General features: G+C 42.1%; 1 protein-coding gene across 1 annotated transcript; it reads left to right on the top strand.

Moving 5' to 3' along the window:
- Nucleotides 1–14,656: 14,656 nt before the first annotated feature.
- On the top strand, nucleotides 14,657–18,254 carry LOC118398093 (frizzled-1-like). The gene has a single exon (XM_035793110.2). The coding sequence runs from the start codon at nucleotides 14,946–14,948 to the stop codon at nucleotides 16,599–16,601; it is 1,656 nt and encodes a 551-aa protein (XP_035649003.1). The 5' UTR covers nucleotides 14,657–14,945; the 3' UTR covers nucleotides 16,602–18,254.
- Nucleotides 18,255–18,890: the final 636 nt, after the last annotated feature.

Here is an 18,890-nt window from a genome sequence, read left to right as displayed (position 1 = left end):
ATGTCCCAGTCCACGTGATGGAAGCAGTCTTGGAGTGTGGAGTCAGCTTGGTCGGACCAGCGTTGGACAGACCTCAGCGTGGGAGCCTCTTGTTTTAGCTTCTGCCTGTAGGCAGGGATCAGCAAACTGGAGTCGTGGTCAGCTTTTCCGAAAGGGGGGCGGGGCAGGGCCTTATATGCGTCGCGGAAGTTAGAGTAACAATGATCCAAGGTTTTACCACCCCTGGTTGCGCAAACGATATGCTGATAAAATTTAGGGAGTCTTGTTTTTAGATTAGCTTTGTTAAAATCCCCAGCTACAATGAATGCAGCCTCCGGATAAATGGTTTCCAGTTTGCAAAGAGTTAAATAAAGTTCGTTCAGAGCCATCAATGTGTCTGCTTGGGGGGAGACATATACGGCTGTGATTATAATCCAAGAGAATTCTCTTGGAAGATAATGCTGTCTATATTTGATTGTGAGGAATTCTAAATCAGGTGAACAGAAGGATTTGAGTTCCTGTATGTTTCCTTCATCACACCATGTCTCGTTAGTCATGAGGCATACGCCCCCGCCACTCTTCTTACCAGAAAGATGTTTGTTTCTGTCGGCGCGATGCGTGGAGAAACCCGTTGGCTGCACCGCATCGGATAGCGTCTTCCCAGTAAGCCATGTTTCCGTGAAGCAGAGAACGTTGCAGTCTCTAATGTCCCTCTGGGATGCCACCCTTGCTCGGATTTCGTCAACCTTGTTGTCAAGAGACTGGACATTGGCAAGAAGAATGCTGGGGAGTGGTGCGCGATGTGCCCTTTTTCGGAGTCTGACCAGAACACTGCCTCGTTTCCCTCTTTTTCGGAGTCGTTTCCTTGGGTCGCTGCATGCGATCCACAGATATACCTGCTGGAGCGTTTACTATGGGTGGGTATTGTTATCGTGACCAGTGAGATGAGATAAGCCGCGGCTTTACCTAGCAAAGACTTATAGATGACCTGGAGCCAGTGGGTCTGGCGACGAACATGTAACGAGGGCCAGCCGACTAGAGCATACAGGTCGTAGTGGTGGGTGGTATAAGGGGCTTTGGTGACCAAATGGACGGCACTATGATAGACTGCATCCAGTTTGCTGAGTAGAGTATTGGAAGCTATTTTGTCAATGACATCTCTGAAGTCGAGGATCGGTAGGATAGTCAGTTTTACGAGGGTATGTTTGGCGGTGTGAGTGAAGGATGCTTTGTTGCGAAATAGAAAGCCAGTTCTAGATTTAATTTTGGATTGGAGATGTTTAGTATGAGTCTGGAAGGAGAGTTTACAGTCTAGCCAGACACCAAGGTATTTGTAGTTGTCCACATATAAGTCAGAACCGTCCAGAGAAGTGATGCTTGTCGGGCGGTCAGGCGGGTGCGGGCAGCGAAAGGTTGAAAAGCATGCATTTGGTTTTACTAGTGTTTAAGAGCAGTTGGAGGCCACGGAAGGAGTGTTGTATGGCATTGAAGCTTGTTTGGAGGTTAGTTAACACAGTGTCCAAGGAAGGGCCAGATGTAATATAATAATAATAAATAATATATGCCATTTAGCTGACGCTTTTATCCAAAGCGACTTACAGTCATGTGTGCATACATTCTACGTATGGGTATGGGTGGTCCCGGGAATCGAACCCACTACCCTGGCGTTACAAGTGCCATGCTCTACCAACTGAGCCACAGAAGGACCAGATGTATACAGAATGGTGCCGTCTGCGTAGAGGTGGATCAGAGAATCACCCGCAGCAAGAGAGACATCATTGATATATACAGAGAAAAGTGTCGGCCCGAGAATTGAACCCTGTGGTACCCCCATAGAGACTGCCAGAGATCCAAACAACAGGCCCTCCGATTTGACACACTGAACACCAACTGAGAAGTAGTTGGTGAACCAGGCGAGGCAGTCATTGAGAAAGCAAGGCTGTTGAGTCTGCCGATAAGAATTTGGTGATTTACAGAGTCGAATGCCTTGGCCATGTCGATGAAGACGGCTACACAGTACTGTCTTTTATTGATGGCGGTTATGATATTGTTTAGTACCTTAAGTGTGGCTGAGGTGCACTCTTGACCAGCTCAGAAACTGGATTGCACAGCGGAGAAGGTACGGTGGGATTTGAAATGGTCAGTGATCTGTTTATTAACTTGGCTTTCAAAGACTTTAGAAAGGCAGGGCAGGATGGATATAGGTCTATAACAGTTTGGGTCTAGAGTGTCACCCCCTTTTTGAAGAGGGGGATGACCGCAGCAGATTTCCAATATTTAGGGATCTCTAACGATACGAAAGGGATGTCGAACAGACTGGTAATAGGGGTTTCTACAATGGCAGTGGATAATTTTAGAATTAGAGGGTCCAGATTGTCTAGCCCAGCTTATTTGTACGGGTTACACCAGCTCTGTCAGGAGGAATGGGCCAAAATTCACCCAATTTATTGTGGGAAGCTTGTGGAAGGCAATGCTACCAAATACTAATTAAGTGTATGTTAACTTCTGACCCACTGGGAATGTGATGAAAGAAATAAAAGTTGAAATAGATCATTCTCTCTAATAATATTCTGACATTTCACATTCTTAAAATAAAGTGGCGATCCTAACTGACCTAAGACAGGGAATTTTTACAAGGATTAAATGTCAAGAATTGTGAAAAACTGAGTTTAAATGTATTTGGCTAAGGTGTATGTAAACTTCCGACTTCAACTGTATATATATATACAGTATATATTTTGCAATTCGTATGATATGCTACGAATTTCGAATTCGTAAGTGCTGCATCTTTAAATGTTTGTCAAAGGTTTTGCTGAGCTTTTAGAGTGTGCCTTGTCATTCTAATGTAATGTTAGATGGTATAATAACATAATCCAGAGATACTCTAAATACTGTATACAAGAGACAATCTTATAAGTCGTTACAATGTTACAATGACTCTAAGACAGTTGAACTCAGAACATGTCTGTTCTATTCATTTATGGTCATATGGTACCATAATATATGTGTCTAAGGTCCTACAGTTTCACACTTATGTATTACTGTACCATGCATGTGCTTGCCTCCTAAAACAAGGCCTTTTTCACATGCCTCATTTCCCATGGCCTATGCTCCAATCTCATTGACTGTAGATATCAGGAACAGAAGTCATGGAGAATAGTGAGAAGAAAATAAAAATACGACATAACAAAAACATTTACAGAATTTTCCACCTGGAATGAAAGAAGTAGCCAACTTAAAACCAAGTATCTTGCCAACTTACCCCAAAAACACTACATTTATATTTTATGAATACATTTCCAATCATAGCCTATTTACATCCTGTCTCAGGGGTCTATAAATGTATGCAAATGAGCAGCACATTTCAGAGCAGATTTACTCTTCAAGTCTCATCTTTAATTGTTATGCACACACATAAATTCATTAAACTGACTGGGTAATTAGACTTGCACGGAGTTGCCTAATTTATACACTAGAGACAATATATTAAACGCACAGTACTCTAGTCTCCAGAGGCTGGTGGCAGGAGCTATAGGAGGACGGGCTCATTGTAACAACTGGAATGGATTAATGGAAACCACGTTTGACTCTGTTCCATTTATTCCAATGAGCCTGTCCTCCTATAGCTCCTCCCACCAGCCTCTTCTGCTAGAGTCAAAATAGTCTTAACTAAAAGTTGACTATGAAATCAAGTGTTGCTTTTCCTACCTACTCCCAACAATAGGGTGAATGAATTATGTTTGTTACTGTAACGGCCGTTGATGATCTATTCTACAGTGTTCGACACAGTCTAAATTAATCAACATTTTATAGCTGAGGTATAAGGGTACAAGGAGTAAAATGTCTCTTCAAGTAAGTAAGTAACTTCAAACCAAGGCACAGACATAAACATACAATACTTTGCATATGCAACAGATCCTACACAGTAATTGCAACTATCTGTCTTGGCACTTCAAATTCCACCAGAAAAATGCCCCCTCTTCCAATGTGTCCTTTTCCTACCTTCTCCCCGAGGACATGACCTAGTTGAATATAAGGGTTTTGAAGCAAACCTTTCATGAACCCTCTCTCATAATTCCATGTGCTTGGCGTGTACTGAGTTGGCTCTATATTTTCTGTGAATATGGCAATTCTGCATTGTAAATATTTCTCAGAACTGCGGGACATCACCTCTGCAGGGTATGAGATACAGTAGTTGCAGTATTCCCATTGCCTTTCTGACATAGTCAAGAGGCGAAACCGTATACAGTAGTTGTTCCACCTCCAACATTTTTCTGTACACTGTTCGCTAGTTAGTAGACTAAGCAGAGGTACAGTAAAAAATACAATCTCGGTGAGACAAAAAAGAATAAAGCCACTACACAACACAACACTAAACAATGCATTAATTGCACTGTAACTGTCACACCCTGATCTGATTCACCTGTCCTTGTGATTGTCTCCACCCCCTACAGGTGTCGCTTATTATCCCCGGTGTATATATACCTGTATTTCCTGTCTCTCTGTGCCAGTTCATCTTGTTTGCCAAGTCAACCAGCAGTTTTCCTTGCTCCTATTTTTCCCCAGGCTATGTTTATTTCTAGTCCTCTTGGTTTTGACCCTTTCCTGTCCTGACTACAAACCCTCCTGCCTGACCACTCTACTTGTTCAGACTACAAGCCTGCCTATTCCCTTGTACTGTTTGTGGACTCAGATCTGGTTTCTGACCCTTGCCTGGCCTGACCTAGAGACTGCCTATCGTCTGGTACTGTTTGGACTCTGACCTGGTTTATGAACTCTCATCTGTCCCAGACCTGCCTTTGCCTACTCCCTTTGTTATAACAAATAACAGAGCTCTACCATCTGCCTCCTGTGTCTGCATTTGGGTCTTGCCTTGTGCCCTTATAATAACGGTGACAAATGGTGTCCACAAACTGTTAGGGCCCACATAAAGCTGTCCTAACAGCAGAGTTCTAACAGCAGTCCCAACACCTTACCACTGCTACACCTGGCTTTCAGCAGAGCCTTGTCTGGCAGCGAAACGGTTCATTCAGCCTCATTTACTGCCTTTAAAAAAGCATTGCTGATATGGCTGACTTGCTTAAACAAATGTGGTTTCTACTGACAATTGAGATGTACAAACTATGGCATAAGTGGACAACAAGGGTATAAGGGGCAATCCTAAATTTCGATTAAGACATTAATGAGCAAGTGGCGACGGACGTAGTCAATATAACTATTTGTTCAGCGCTCTTGATATGTAAAGCGACAGAAATCAGATCATGGGCCTTTCTTACAGTGTACTGCTATCAGTAGCACTGTCAAAGTTGTACAAAAAAAGTTTGCAAACAAGCACACACCGGTCACGAACGATGTGTTTACAATACCGCTTTGGTGAAAATTACTACACAACATAGACTTAGTATTACTTCCTTAGCTACAGTATACATATCTCTCTGGCATCCTACATAATTTATGAAGCAGCATAAGACATTTTTGGACTCACGTTGTTGTGATGGGCTTGAACAGGAAAGTGGCGCGGGGGTCTTTCATGGGCAAATTTTGTACATTTTGTCATTAAAGAGAAAGATGACGGATTTACAAATCCGAGTTGAATCACCGTTCAAAACATACTTTCCCAGTTTGAGCTGTTGATTTCCGACTTCCCAGTTGGAATACTTGCAATTAGCCACTGTCACCGATTCCTTATACAAACCACTCATTGTTGAATTTGCGATCTCCAAATTGTTGTGTAATGTTTATGGCCGATGAGCACCGACGTTTTATCTATATTTTCTCTTCATTATTCATCTTTGGATGACAAGGTTTAAAAAGGATTTGCCAAATAGACTTGATTCATGATGATGACTGCTAGCTATGATTGTGAAAGTAAGATGTTGACATGATCAGTCCAATCAAAGCTACTGTACGTACAGTATATGTAACGTGATATGATGTAATTTCTGTGGCCAATGACCTTGAGCCTTCATGGAAGGGCACTTCTAATGTAACTCTATGGCAGCACCCAAAGGGCTCACATTCTTGATGACTACCCTTACTAAAGGCAGGTGACATAGTGTCCCCATGAGAAACAGAACACTGAGCCAATCACGGTGCAATGCTGAGCCAATCACAGTACAATGATCCTGTTTTCTGCTGACCTGCCCCACCACCACAGTAAGCACTGAGCTAGGCTGAAACAGCTGCATTTTGGAGCTGCCTGTTAGTACTAGAGGTCGACATTATTCGGGATGGCCGATTTAATTAGGGATGATTTAAAGTTTTCATAGCAATCGGAAAATTGTATATATTTTTTAAAAATGGTTTTATTATACCTTTATTTATCTAGGCAAATCAGTTAAGAACACATTCTTATTTTCAATTACGGCCTAGGAACGGTGGGTTAACTGCCTTGTTCAGGGGCAGAACGACAGATTTTCACCTTGTCAGCTCGGGGGATCCAATCTTGCAACCTTACAGTTAATTAGTCCAACGCAGTAACGACCTGCCTCTCTCTCGTTGCAATCCACAAGGAGACTGACTGCCTGTTGCGCGAATGCAGTAAGGCAAGGTAAGTTGCTAGCTAGCATTAAACTTATCTTATAAAAAAACAATCAATCATAATCACTAGTTAACTACACATGGTTGATGATATTACTAGATATTATCTAGCGTACCCTGCGTTGCATATAATCTGACTGAGCATAGAAGCATACAAGTACCTAAGTATCTGAGCGGTGATAGGCAGAAGCAGGCGCATAGACATTCATTCAAACAGCACTTTCGTGCATTTTGCCAGCAGCTCTTAGTTGTGCTTCAAGTGTATTGCGCTGTTTATGACTTCAAGCCTATCAACTCCTGAGATGAGGCTGGTGTAACCGAAGTGAAATGGCTAGCTAGTTGGCGTGCGCTAATAGCGTTTCAAACGTCACTCGCTCTGAGCCTTCTAGTAGTTGTTCCCCTTGCTCTGCATGGGTAATACTGCTTCAATGGTGGCTGTTGTCGTTGTGTTGCTGGTTCGAGCCCAGGTAGGAGCGAGGAGAGGGATGGAAGCTATACTGTTACATTAGCAATACTAAAGTGCCTATAAGAACATCCAATAGTCAAAGGTTAATGAAATACAAATGGTATAGAGGGAAATAGTCCTATAATTCCTATAATAACTACAACCTAAAACTTCTTATCTGGGAAAATTGAAGACTCATGTTAAAAGGAACCACCAGCTTTCATATGTTCTCATGTTCTGAGCAAGGAACTGGAAAGTTAGCTTTCTTACATATTGCAATTTTACTTTCTTTTCCAACACTTTGTTTTTGCATTATTTAAACAAATTTTACTTTTTTTATTATTTACTTGAGGCTCAATTGATTTTATTGATGTATTACAGTGGGGGGAAAAGTATTTAGTCAGCCACCAATCGTGCAAGTTCTCCCACTTAAAAAGATGAGAGGCCTGTAATTTTCATCATAGGTACACTTCAACTCACATTGTAGGATTTTTATTGAATTTATTTGCAAATGATGGTGGAATAAAGTATTTGGTCAATAACAAAAGTTTATCTCAATACTTTGTCATTGCCAACAAAGGGTATATAACAGAGGTCACACGTTTTCTGTAAGTCTTCACAAGGTTTTCACACACTGTTGCTGGTATTTTGGCCCATTCCTCCATGCAGATCTCCTCTAGAGCAGTGATGTTTTGGGGCTGTTGCTGGGCAACACGGACTTTCAACTCCCTCCAAAGATTTTCTATGGGGTTGAGATCTGGAGACTGGCTAGGCCACTCCAGGACATTGAAATGCTTCTTACGAAGCCACTCCTTCTTTGCCCGGGTGGTGTGTTTGGGATCATTGTCATGCTGAAAGACCCAGCCACGTTTTATCTTCAATGCCCTTGCTGATGGAAGGAGGTTTTCACTCAAAATCTCACGATACATGGCCCCATTCATTCTTTCCTTTACACAGATCAGTCGTCCTGGTCCCTTTGCAGAAAAACAGCCCAAAAGCATGATGTTTCCACCCCCATGCTTCACAGTAGGTATGGTGTTCTTTGGATGCAACTCAGCATTCTTTGTCCTTCAAACACGACGAGTTCAGTTTTTACCAAAAAGTTTTATTTTGGTTTCATCTGACCATATGACATTCTCCCGATCTTCTTCTGGATCATCCAAATGCTCCCTAGCAAACTTCAGACGGGCCTGAACATGTACTGGCTTAAGCATGGGGACACGTCTGGCACTGCAGGATTTGAGTCCCTGTTCTGATGGTAGGCTTTGTTACTTTGGTCCCAGCTCTCAGGGCATTCACTAGGTCCCCCCCGTGTGGTTTTGGGATTTTTGCTCACCGTTCTTGTGATCATTTTGACCCCACGGGATGAGATCTTGCATGGAGCCCCAGATCGAGGGAGATTATGAGTGGTCTTGTATGTCTTCCATTTCCTAATAATTGCTCCCACAGTTGATGTATTCAAACCAAGCTGCTTACCTATTGCAGATTCAGTCTTCCCAGCCTGGTGCAGGTCTACAATTTTGTTTCTGGTGTCCTTTGACAGCTCTTTGGTCTTGGCCATAGTGGAGTTTGGAGTGTGACTGTTTGTGGTTGTGGACAGGTGTCTTTTATACTGATAACAAGTTCAAAGTGGTGCCAGTAATACAGGTAACGAGTGGAGGACAGAGGAGCCTCTTAAAGAAGAAGTTACAGGTCTGTGAGAGCCAGAAATCTTGCTTGTTTGTAGGTGACCAAATACTTATTTTCCACCATAATTTGCAAATAAATTCATTAAAAATCCTACAATGTGATTTTCTGGATTTTTTTCCCTCATTTTGTCTGTCATAGTTGAAGCGTACCTATGATGGAAATTACAGGCCTCTCTCACCTTTTTAAGTGGGAGAACTTGCACAATTGGTGGCTGACTAAATACTTTTTTTGCCTCACTGTATATTAAGTTAAAATAAGTGTTCATTCAGTATTGTTGTAATTGTCATTATTACAAATACATTTTTAAAAATCGTCCGATTAATCGGCATCGATTTTGTGGGGTTTTTGGCCCTCCAATAATCGGCATCGGCGTTGAAAAATCATAATCGGTCGACCTCTAGTTTGTAAGCAGCTTTATTAACTCAATGATATATATATATTTTTTTTACATTGTTTGCAAACTGATATATGACACGTATTAATGCCAAAATAACATGCAAAACAGGCATGCCCTACATATTTATTTGTATATATATTTTTTTGCAAAACATGTTGTGCTTGAAACAGGTGGGACCCCACCTGCCCTGAATGACGGGTCGCCACTGGTCACTGCAACCTTGAAGGTCCTAAATGACGTCATCATTGCCCTTGATTCTAAGCAATGTTATGCAGATATGTTTAATGACTTGGCCAAAGCTTTTGATACGGTAAATCATTCCATTCTTGTGGGCCGGCTAAGGATTATTGGTGTCTTTGAGGGGTCTTTGGCCTGGTTTGCTAACTACCTCTCTCAAAGAGTGAAATGTGTAAAGTCTGAACATCTGCTGTCTCAGCCACTGCATGTCACCAAGGGAGTACCCCAAGGCTTGATCCTAGGCCCCACACTCTTCTCAATTTACATCAACAACATAGCTCAGTCAGTAGGAAGCTCTCTCATCCATTTATATGCAGATGATACAGTCTTATACTCAGCTGGCCCCTCCCCAGATTTTGTGTTAAACGCTCTACAACAAAGCTTTCTTAGTGTCCAACAAGCTTTCTCCAAAACAAAGATCATGTGGTTTGGTAAGAAGAATGCCCCTCTCCCCACCAGTGTGATTACTACCCCTGAGGGTTTAGAGCTTGAGGTAGTCACCTCATAAAAGTACTTGGGAGTATGGCTAGACGGTACACTGTCCTTCTCTCAGCACATATCAAAGTTGCAGGCTATAGTTAAATTTAGACTTGGTTTCCTCTATCATAATCGCTCCTCTTTAACCCCAGCTGCCAAACTAACCCTGATTCAGATGACCATCCTACTCATGCTATATTACGGACACTTCATTTATAGATCAACGGGTATGGGTTCTCTCAAGAGGCTAGATGTTCTTTACCATTCGGCCATCAGATTTGCCACCATTACTCTTTAAAGGACACATCACTGCACTCTATACTCCTCTGTAAACTGGTCATCTCTGTATATCTGCTTATTTATAAATCCCTCTTAGGCCTCACTCCCCCCTACCTGAGATACCTACTGCAGCCCTTAACCTCCACATACAACACATGTTCTGCCAGTCACAATCTGTTAAAGGTCCACAAGGCACACACATCCCTGGGTCGCTCCTCTTTTCAGTTCGCTGCAGCTAGCGACTCGAACAAGCTGCAACAAACACTCAAACTGGACAGTTTTATCTCAATCTCTTCATTCAAAGGCTCAATCATGGACACTCTTACTGACAGTTTTGGCTGCTTCGCATGATGTATTGTTGTTTCTACCTTCTTGCTCTTTGTTTTGTTGTCTGTGCCCAAGAATGTTTGTACCATGTTTTGTGCTGCTACCATGTTTTGTTGCTGCCATTTTGTATTGCTACCATGTTGTTCTCATGTTGTCTTGCTAGCATGATGGGTAGTCATGTGTTGCTGCCATGCCATGTTGTTGTCTTAGGTCTCTCTTTATGTTGTGTTGTGGTATCTCTCTTGTCATGATGTGTGTTTTGTCCTATATTTATTTTTTATTTTTTATTCCAGCCCCCATCCTTGCAGGAGGCCACTTGCCTTCTGCTAGGCCGTCATTGTAAATAAGAATTTGTTCTTAACTGACTTGCCTAGTTACATAAAACAAAATAAAATATTTTAAAAAGCTTGAAACCTTGTTTGCAGTAAACTGATGAAAACGACTATGCTCTTCTTCACACTCATCAACTCATCAACTTTAGAACAGCAACCCCATGAGTCTGCTGTACTGCAGCTCTCCTAAACCAGTGTACTCAGAGACCCCGAGGCGATTCAACCTGATACGCTGTGTTCTTTGGAGCTCTATTGTTTGTTGATAATATCTGCAGTGGGGGAGGAGAGGAGGAGGAGGGAGGGGAGAGTTTTCATTCTTGTCTGTCAGCTTGTTGCTCCGAGGCAGGAATAAGCTAAAACAGCTTTCCCATGCAGCGGTATTGGAAGTGGTGCTCACTGGTGGAGTACACTCAGCACACAGACTGCAGACTACATTGTTGTATTCAGTAGGCAGCAAAGAGAAGAAAACTGAGTAAAATGGGGAATTACCTGGACTAGTCCAATGAAACATTCCAATTGTCGTATTGTGTGGAGCCACAGAGGAATAGGGTGTTGTTTACTAATGTATGTTCTGTGTTCTCCTTTAAGACAGGGGCAGGCCTTATACAGGCGGTCACACACCTACACACCCCTTGCAGCAACTTACAATTGTGCAGAGGGGAACATGTCAACCCCATTCAGAGTAACTGTTATAATATTACATTTGACTTGGTACCACCACCAGCGTAGCGATGACAATGTATTCAAACATTCCCTACAGGCACCCAAATAATGATTCTCAACATTTTACCATCTTTCATGTACCCTCTTATTTTGAAATAACATTCTCCCTGTATTTTAACTCAAATTGAATTAAGAACTAATCCTTTCATAGTAGAAAATGCTGGAAGCTGAACCTGTGTGAATTTCCTTCGTTTGTGGCTTTTGTTTTGCTTGGTGGGTCATGCCGAGAGCCGGGACAAGCTGTGTTTGCACACTGGCACTGTCTGTGTAATTGGAACACACTGTAGCTTAGTGTGGAGACCAAGTAAAATGTGTCCATTTCAGAGAGAGTTCAAGACACACAAGATGCAAGTCTAGTTTTTGCTCCTCTTTCATGAGGAGTGAGCCTTTGAATGGTCACCCATGAGGAACATTGAGGAAAAACAATTTCCGTCAAAAGTGGTATTAATAGGACATGTACTACAGTTAATGTACTACAGTAGCAATGACACAATCATAATCAAGACAGTTGTTTTCATAACCATTATTATACCCTGTGAAGTATTATTTGAGTGCTAGTGGTAATAGTGAACAGTATGACATAATGGAACAATGAAGTTGTGAGGTTTGAAAATGGTTGATTAAAAGATAACCTTTAGCAAAATTGACTCCTATAGCTCCACTTTGAATGACCTGTAATAAGTAAGAGCACATTCAAACAATATACAATTAACACTATTTTTTTCACCTGTTGTTCATGAAAATACTGTAAGTATCATTATCTGGGATGCAAAACGCAACATTTGAAGCACTGCTTTTCCATTATCAGACAGTTTTACAGTGCTGCCCATTACAAAACAAAATATGTGTCCTAATCTGTGGTGCAGAAAAAGAGACATTCTTCCAAAAGTGCAGATTTCAGGCATTTTGAGACCCACATCTGCTGGGAAGTGCTGACTTCCAAGGACTGGGAGGGGGACTGGGGAAGCATGCATAATTCAGTAGGGGGAGCCGCGAGGTCAGCCTATTAAGGCAAGATAATGTGGTCAGATCCGGACTGCTGCTGGGACTGTAGTGACAAACATAGACGGATAGGGTTTTTGCTAATATTCATTAGTGTGCGTGCGTGCATATGTGTACATGTATGTGCATGTGTACGTGCACGTGTATGGGGATATGTGCTGCAATATGTCGCTTTTGTGGTTGCCTCTGTATCCTCCTCCTCTGCCTGACTGGCATAGCTACACCCCCCCCCAGCAGCCCGTAGGGTCACTGGGGCCAGCTCTGAGTCTGTCACTCCACAATCGGCTTAAATTTCACACCTCCTCTCCATCAGGCGTTAATCCGACCAGGGACAGCAGACCCCTACAGGCCCAGCTGCGTGAGTAAGAGCTGGGCCTCTGGCGTGGGCCACAGCAGCCTTCTCTCCCAGCCTCCAAGGAAGAGGGAGGGTGCAACTTTCAATACCCATATGATATGATGGCATGGTGGTGGTAGAGTAGATAAGGTTTATATTAGTGGTCTGTCTAATAGAGACAATTAAGATGATTAGGGAAGTTATTTGATTCCAAGGTGATTATGAAATGGTAACGTATGTGTGACTATTATAAATGAATTGGTCGGCCCAAATAATTTCCAATGTCAAAATCTGTGAATTTTTGTCTGTCTTTTAATGGAAACTATATCAGTCAAACTGTATCAGATTAAGCAAGTTTTCTCTCAAAAGTGTGATGAAAACACATACCGAGTCACTAATGTTTGTAAGGAAATAATACTAACAGCATATCAGTGTATTCATGGATGCCAAGAGAAGTCAGGCTTCCCCAAAAAATTATAAAGAAAAAAACGTTTTTTTTTTTTATCTTTCCTCTCTCGTGTTTCATAAATGTCTTCCAGTTCAGCAGAGGCTGAATGTATCTCACCGGAGAAAGCATCCAAGCGAATGAAAGAGTGCCCTCTGTCTGTATGTGTAGCCCATCTATGCTGTCTGGTCAAAAAGAGTACGTAGCATTAAATGCAAGGGAAGCCAGCGAGCATTTGGCCTCAATTGACAAAAATATATAAAATAATAGCGAATCAGCATTGAGCTAAACTGAGAGAGGTCAGCTGTGAATGGTCCTGGCACACCAAAAAAAGTGTCAAGGGAAGCCAGTTTGGATTTGCCGTCACACCAATCAGATCACATTAGAATCTAAACGTAATTGACAGAACTTGAATTGTTGCATCTTCTTGTGTCATTGTCCTGTCTTAAATTAGTCATGGATGGAGATAAGGATTTGGACTGGCGATTCTGATCCAACCATAAATGTATACATTGTGGCCCTCGCCTGATAGGATGGAAGTTCAACATGTAGCAAGATGTAGTAACGTTGGGCAAATGTTAACTATCTGGCCTGGCGCATCAATGCCCATGAAAGGAAGTTAGGTTAGCGAGCAAGCATTTTTGCCAGGTTGCCTAGGACAGCAAAAACTAAAAGCGTGATGACATGAAAGAGAAGGATGACATTGGCGCCTCTCTGCAAGTAGGGTGAGTCAAAATGTATTTTCTACTTGCATGAACACACACACACACACACACACACACACACACACACACACACACACACACACACACACACACACACACACATAAATCAGTACCATGGACAGCTGCATCATATTTAGCTTACTTTGATTGGACTAAATAATTGTTGGTATCTTTTGTCACTGTATTAGACTAAGCATAGATGATTAGGTGATTTTGAAATTATGCTGGAATAGTTGAGGCAGTGCCTGTTTTCTTTGTGAATTGTGATAACTCTCCATGGTTCTAGTTGTTTATTAGTCTGAAAATGTTGGACACATTAACTTGCTTGACCATGCTGTAAGTCATGTAACTGTTTGTTATATGCAATATGTTTTGTGGTTGCTTCTCTCCAGTGTGGTTTAATTTATTCTGCCGCTGTGTCTTCTTATTGTCTTGGCTTTAGGCATATATATCACAGTGTCAAGGCATATAAACGAACATGTTCCCCGGTGATTTTTAACAAGCACCTCTACTGCAAGATATACAAATTGGATACAGTTTTTATTACACATGTAGCAACTTTCAATCAAAAATAGGAAGATTGCATGATGTTTTAAAATTCGTGGTTTAGTAGGATAACAAATAGAATAGTCAAAAAATATATATATAATTTTGGGGACCAAATATTAACAATCTTGGAAGATTGAGATGATCCCTAAAATGTAACCTATCATCTGTTTCAAGGCTCCTCCCTTCGTGAATAGTGGAAGACTGGAAACCGAACAGTCACACAGACAGTTGGAGACAGATAATGGCTACACACTGATAACAGACGGATTTAAAATCTCTTGTGAGTAGCCGAGCTAAATTGTGGAAGCGACCATCTCGGCAAAGATATAAAGTAACGCATGTCGCCTGTCATAGGAAACAGTACAGTCGTGTATGCTTTTGTTTTATCCTGGAAAATAATCCAGTGTGTCTCGAGTCTGCGTGTTTACTCGCGGTTGGAAAGTGGCGTGTTGGAATTTATTTGGAATGGGGAACGACAAAGTTTGTAGGATGTTTTCCCATTTGCTGGTTCTGATTATTTTTGCACTTTTACCGCAAGCAGATGGTCAGTATGGTGAGCGTGGAATGTCTGTTCCTGAACATGGCTTTTGCCAACCTATTTCCATTCCTCTCTGTACGGATATTGCCTATAACGAGACTATCATGCCAAATTTATTAGGGCACACAAACCAAGAGGACGCGGGGCTTGAAGTGCACCAGTTTTATCCGCTTGTGAAAGTTCAATGCTCTCCTGACCTGAAGTTTTTCCTCTGTTCCATGTATGCTCCCGTTTGTACGGTGCTGGAACAAGCACTGCCTCCGTGCCGCTCGCTCTGCGAGAGAGCGAGGCAGGGCTGCGAGGCTCTGATGAATAAATTCGGCTTCCAATGGCCTGACAGCCTCGCCTGTGAATCTTTCCCTGTTCACGGAGCGGGTGAGTTGTGCGTCGGGCAAAACGTGTCTGATAGAAGTGCTCCTATTAATCCTACATCAGATGTAACAGAATCATCTTATGGGCAGCATAGGACTGTAAAGGGACAGTTTAGATGCCCAGTTGCATTGAAAGTACCCCCCTATTTGAACTACCGTTTTCTTGGGGAGGAGTATTGTGGTGCGCCTTGTGAGCCCTCAAAACCCCATGGCATGATGTACTTCAATGAGGATGAGTTGAAATTTGCCAAGATATGGATTGGAATATGGTCTGTGTTATGCTGCTCGTCCACTCTGTTCACGGTTTTGACCTACTTGGTGGACATGCAGAGGTTCAGCTACCCAGAGCGACCCATCATTTTCCTATCAGGCTGCTACACGATGGTGTCAATAGTCTACATCGCTGGCTTCTTGTTGGGGGACAAGGTGGTATGCAACGACCGCTTTGACAGCGACATCAAAACGGTCGTCCAAGGCACCAAAAAGGAGGGCTGCACCATTTTGTTCATGATACTTTACTTTTTCAGCATGGCCAGCTCCATCTGGTGGGTCATCCTAGCCTTGACGTGGTTCTTATCAGCTGGGATGAAGTGGGGTCACGAGGCCATCGAAGCCAACTCGCAGTACTTCCACCTGGCGGCATGGGCAGTACCTGCCGTCAAGACCATCACCATCCTGGCGGTGGGGCAGGTGGACGGGGACGTTCTGAGCGGCGTGTGCTACGTGGGCAATAACAGCGTGGACGCTCTCCGAGGTTTCGTTCTGGCGCCGCTCTTCATCTACCTCTCCCTGGGCACCTCGTTCCTTCTGGCCGGCTTCGTGTCGCTCTTCCGCATCCGGACCATCATGAAGCACGACGGCACCAAGACTGAGAAGCTGGAGAAGCTCATGGTGCGCATTGGCATCTTCAGCGTGCTCTACACGGTGCCCGCCACCATCGTCATCGCATGCTACTTCTATGAGCAGGCGTTCAGGGAACAGTGGGAGAAGAGTTGGGTGAGTCGGACGTGTAAAAACTACGCCGTGCCGTGCCCCGGGCACCATCAACCGCAGATGTCGCCAGACTTTACCGTCTTCATGATCAAGTACCTGATGACGTTGATCGTGGGTATCACCTCTGGCTTTTGGATTTGGTCGAGTAAGACGCTGAATTCGTGGAGGAGATTTTATACGAGACTGGCGGTCAATAAACAGGGTGAGACGACCGTGTGAGAACTTATACTGTTTGTTATCCCCTGAATATTATTATATTATGACAGACACATGAATTGAAGAAAAGGCTACTGTGACACACACAAATGAAAAAAATGTAAATACACTTTTCTGGACATTTTTGTATGTATATTTGTATTTAAAATAGACCACACATTTTGATTCTCATCAATCACACTTTGATCCAAAAGGAAGAAAAGTTCTTATCTAGTTCAATGAGGAGAATTGGACTGTATGAACATTTTCATTCATTCTATTGGTGCTCCATTGAACTTTTTCATGTGATCCCTTTAGTAGCGTTTTCATGTGAACTATGGGAATATCTCAATTGCATAGTCCTTGCGTCCTCGCTCATCTCCTTCTCGAAACCCATTAGATGAGAAAGCCAGAGGTCCCTCCCCTATGCAATTGAGATCTTCCCTATGTTTGAGAAAAAGTCAACAAAGTTCTGTTGGACTTTTGCTGTATTTTATGGGTCATAATGACCTTGTTCAAAATTAGCCCGTAATCTGTCCACTATTTCAAACCTTGAAATTGGCCACTTTATAGTTTATTCTCGTTTCTATTGACATCCTTGTTTTACCATGTGTTTTCAGGGGATGTTTGCGCATTAATTTGTCTTTCCCCATGTGTATTTTGTGTTTTGGGGATATTTTACCATTACAGTGAGTGTAGACTGCTCCAAAGAAATATTGGATTAGGGGTTGAGATCTATATCCCAATGTGTTAACAAAAGGCCTGTCGCTATTGAGCTATTTTGAATTTAGCACTCATTCAAAAGCCTTTTACCTATGGGGATAGCTCCAAAATGATTACTTTCTCTACCCACAAGCTATACAACTGGAATTGACTTTGACAACAATGGAATGCTCAGTCCAGTGCCTTTTTGTTTTAATGAAGAGTGTGTGGGTGGAGTTATTGTGTTTTGAAGTCCAATAATCCAGCTGTCTACACAATTATCCAACAGCTAGCTGTTGATCAACCTCTTTCTAGTCACCAAGGGATTGTTCTCTGGTGACTTCAAGCACATTACTCTGCTTAAATGGGTGAAAATGTACTAATACCTCACCCCACATGGCATCCTTGAATAAAACATTCTCAACTTTAATGAGTCCTTAGAAATCGGTCACATTCATGCATGCGTGCATGTTGCGCATATGTCATAGTCGTTATTTTATCATACAAAGCAAAGCTCGTATCCAATTGTCAGTCACAGCTCTGTAATGGATGGTGTTTTGACAAGGGTAATTTTATAGCTCCTTTGTCAAAGGTAATTCATTGAGCTCTTGCTTCCCTAACACACAGAGTCGTGTTCATTAGGTACCAAACAGTAGAAAACAGACACAGGGAGGGAATGTATGGACTTGTCCAATAAGAAGTTTTCCATTGCAAAATGTTTTCTGTTGCATTCCTTAATGAACACAACCATGTTGTTCACTTGTTCTCAATGATTCTTCATCTCCAGTTACACATTTATTTATTTTTAAATCAAAGGCATCAACGCTGATATTGATTTTAGTGTTTTAGCGCTGTGGTATATTTTCTTACCCAGGTATTACATTTTCTTAATCAGAGCCATTTTTATGGTGCTACATTTGTAGGTCAATCTTGTTTGTATACTGACCAATGTTTTATAAATTGCATATAACGTTCTACTAGTAACCTTTTTCATTCTACCAATGTGTATATTGAACAGATAATCTTAGCATACCATCATTTTAAATGAAAATAAAAGCTCCCTCCATTTTTTTTTATACACTATAATCCTGGTTTGGAATTCATCTTTCTTTGTGGTGAAAGTTTTGAATTGCAACAGTTTCAGCTAAAATCTTGCCAATTGGGAAGTGTATACTGCCCTACCAAGCAAAAAGGCAGTAACTGCTAATAGTGTGGAATTTAGAAGAATGGCTTTTATTTACCTTGGTTTCAAATCAAGTTTATGCAGTTATCGCTAACATGACCCCCATTTTCTCCAAAATACAATTGAGGCAGGATACTTGTCCACATGATTAAGCATATATTTAATGTATCAAATATAACTAACTCATTTTTGACCAATTGAGCAGTTACTGCCTTTTTGCTTAGTAGGGCAGTATAGTGCGTTCTGCTTCCCTGTAGCTCCTGGTTGTCTTTATGTACAGTAGATAGTGTTACACTGTGTCAAAAATGTAGGCCAACAAAGGTAACTTGAAGCTTTTAGACGAAGAACTTTGTGACACTATTTGAAACCGCTGACAGTCTAGTTGATTTACTACTGGGCAGTGTACGTTAGACACCAAATGGTGGGGA

The sequence above is a fragment of the Oncorhynchus keta genome, chromosome 19, assembly GCF_023373465.1.
Source record: "Oncorhynchus keta strain PuntledgeMale-10-30-2019 chromosome 19, Oket_V2, whole genome shotgun sequence".
NCBI lineage: Eukaryota > Metazoa > Chordata > Actinopteri > Salmoniformes > Salmonidae > Oncorhynchus > Oncorhynchus keta.
The sequence above is the reverse complement of the archived record's forward strand: the minus strand, read 5'-3'. Positions and strand labels throughout refer to the sequence as shown.

What these genes read in the sequence shown, in the direction of transcription:
- LOC118398093 (XM_035793110.2), top strand. Translation starts at nt 14,946, where the DNA reads ATGGGGAACGACAAAGTTTGTAGGATGTTTTCCCATTTGCTGGTTCTG.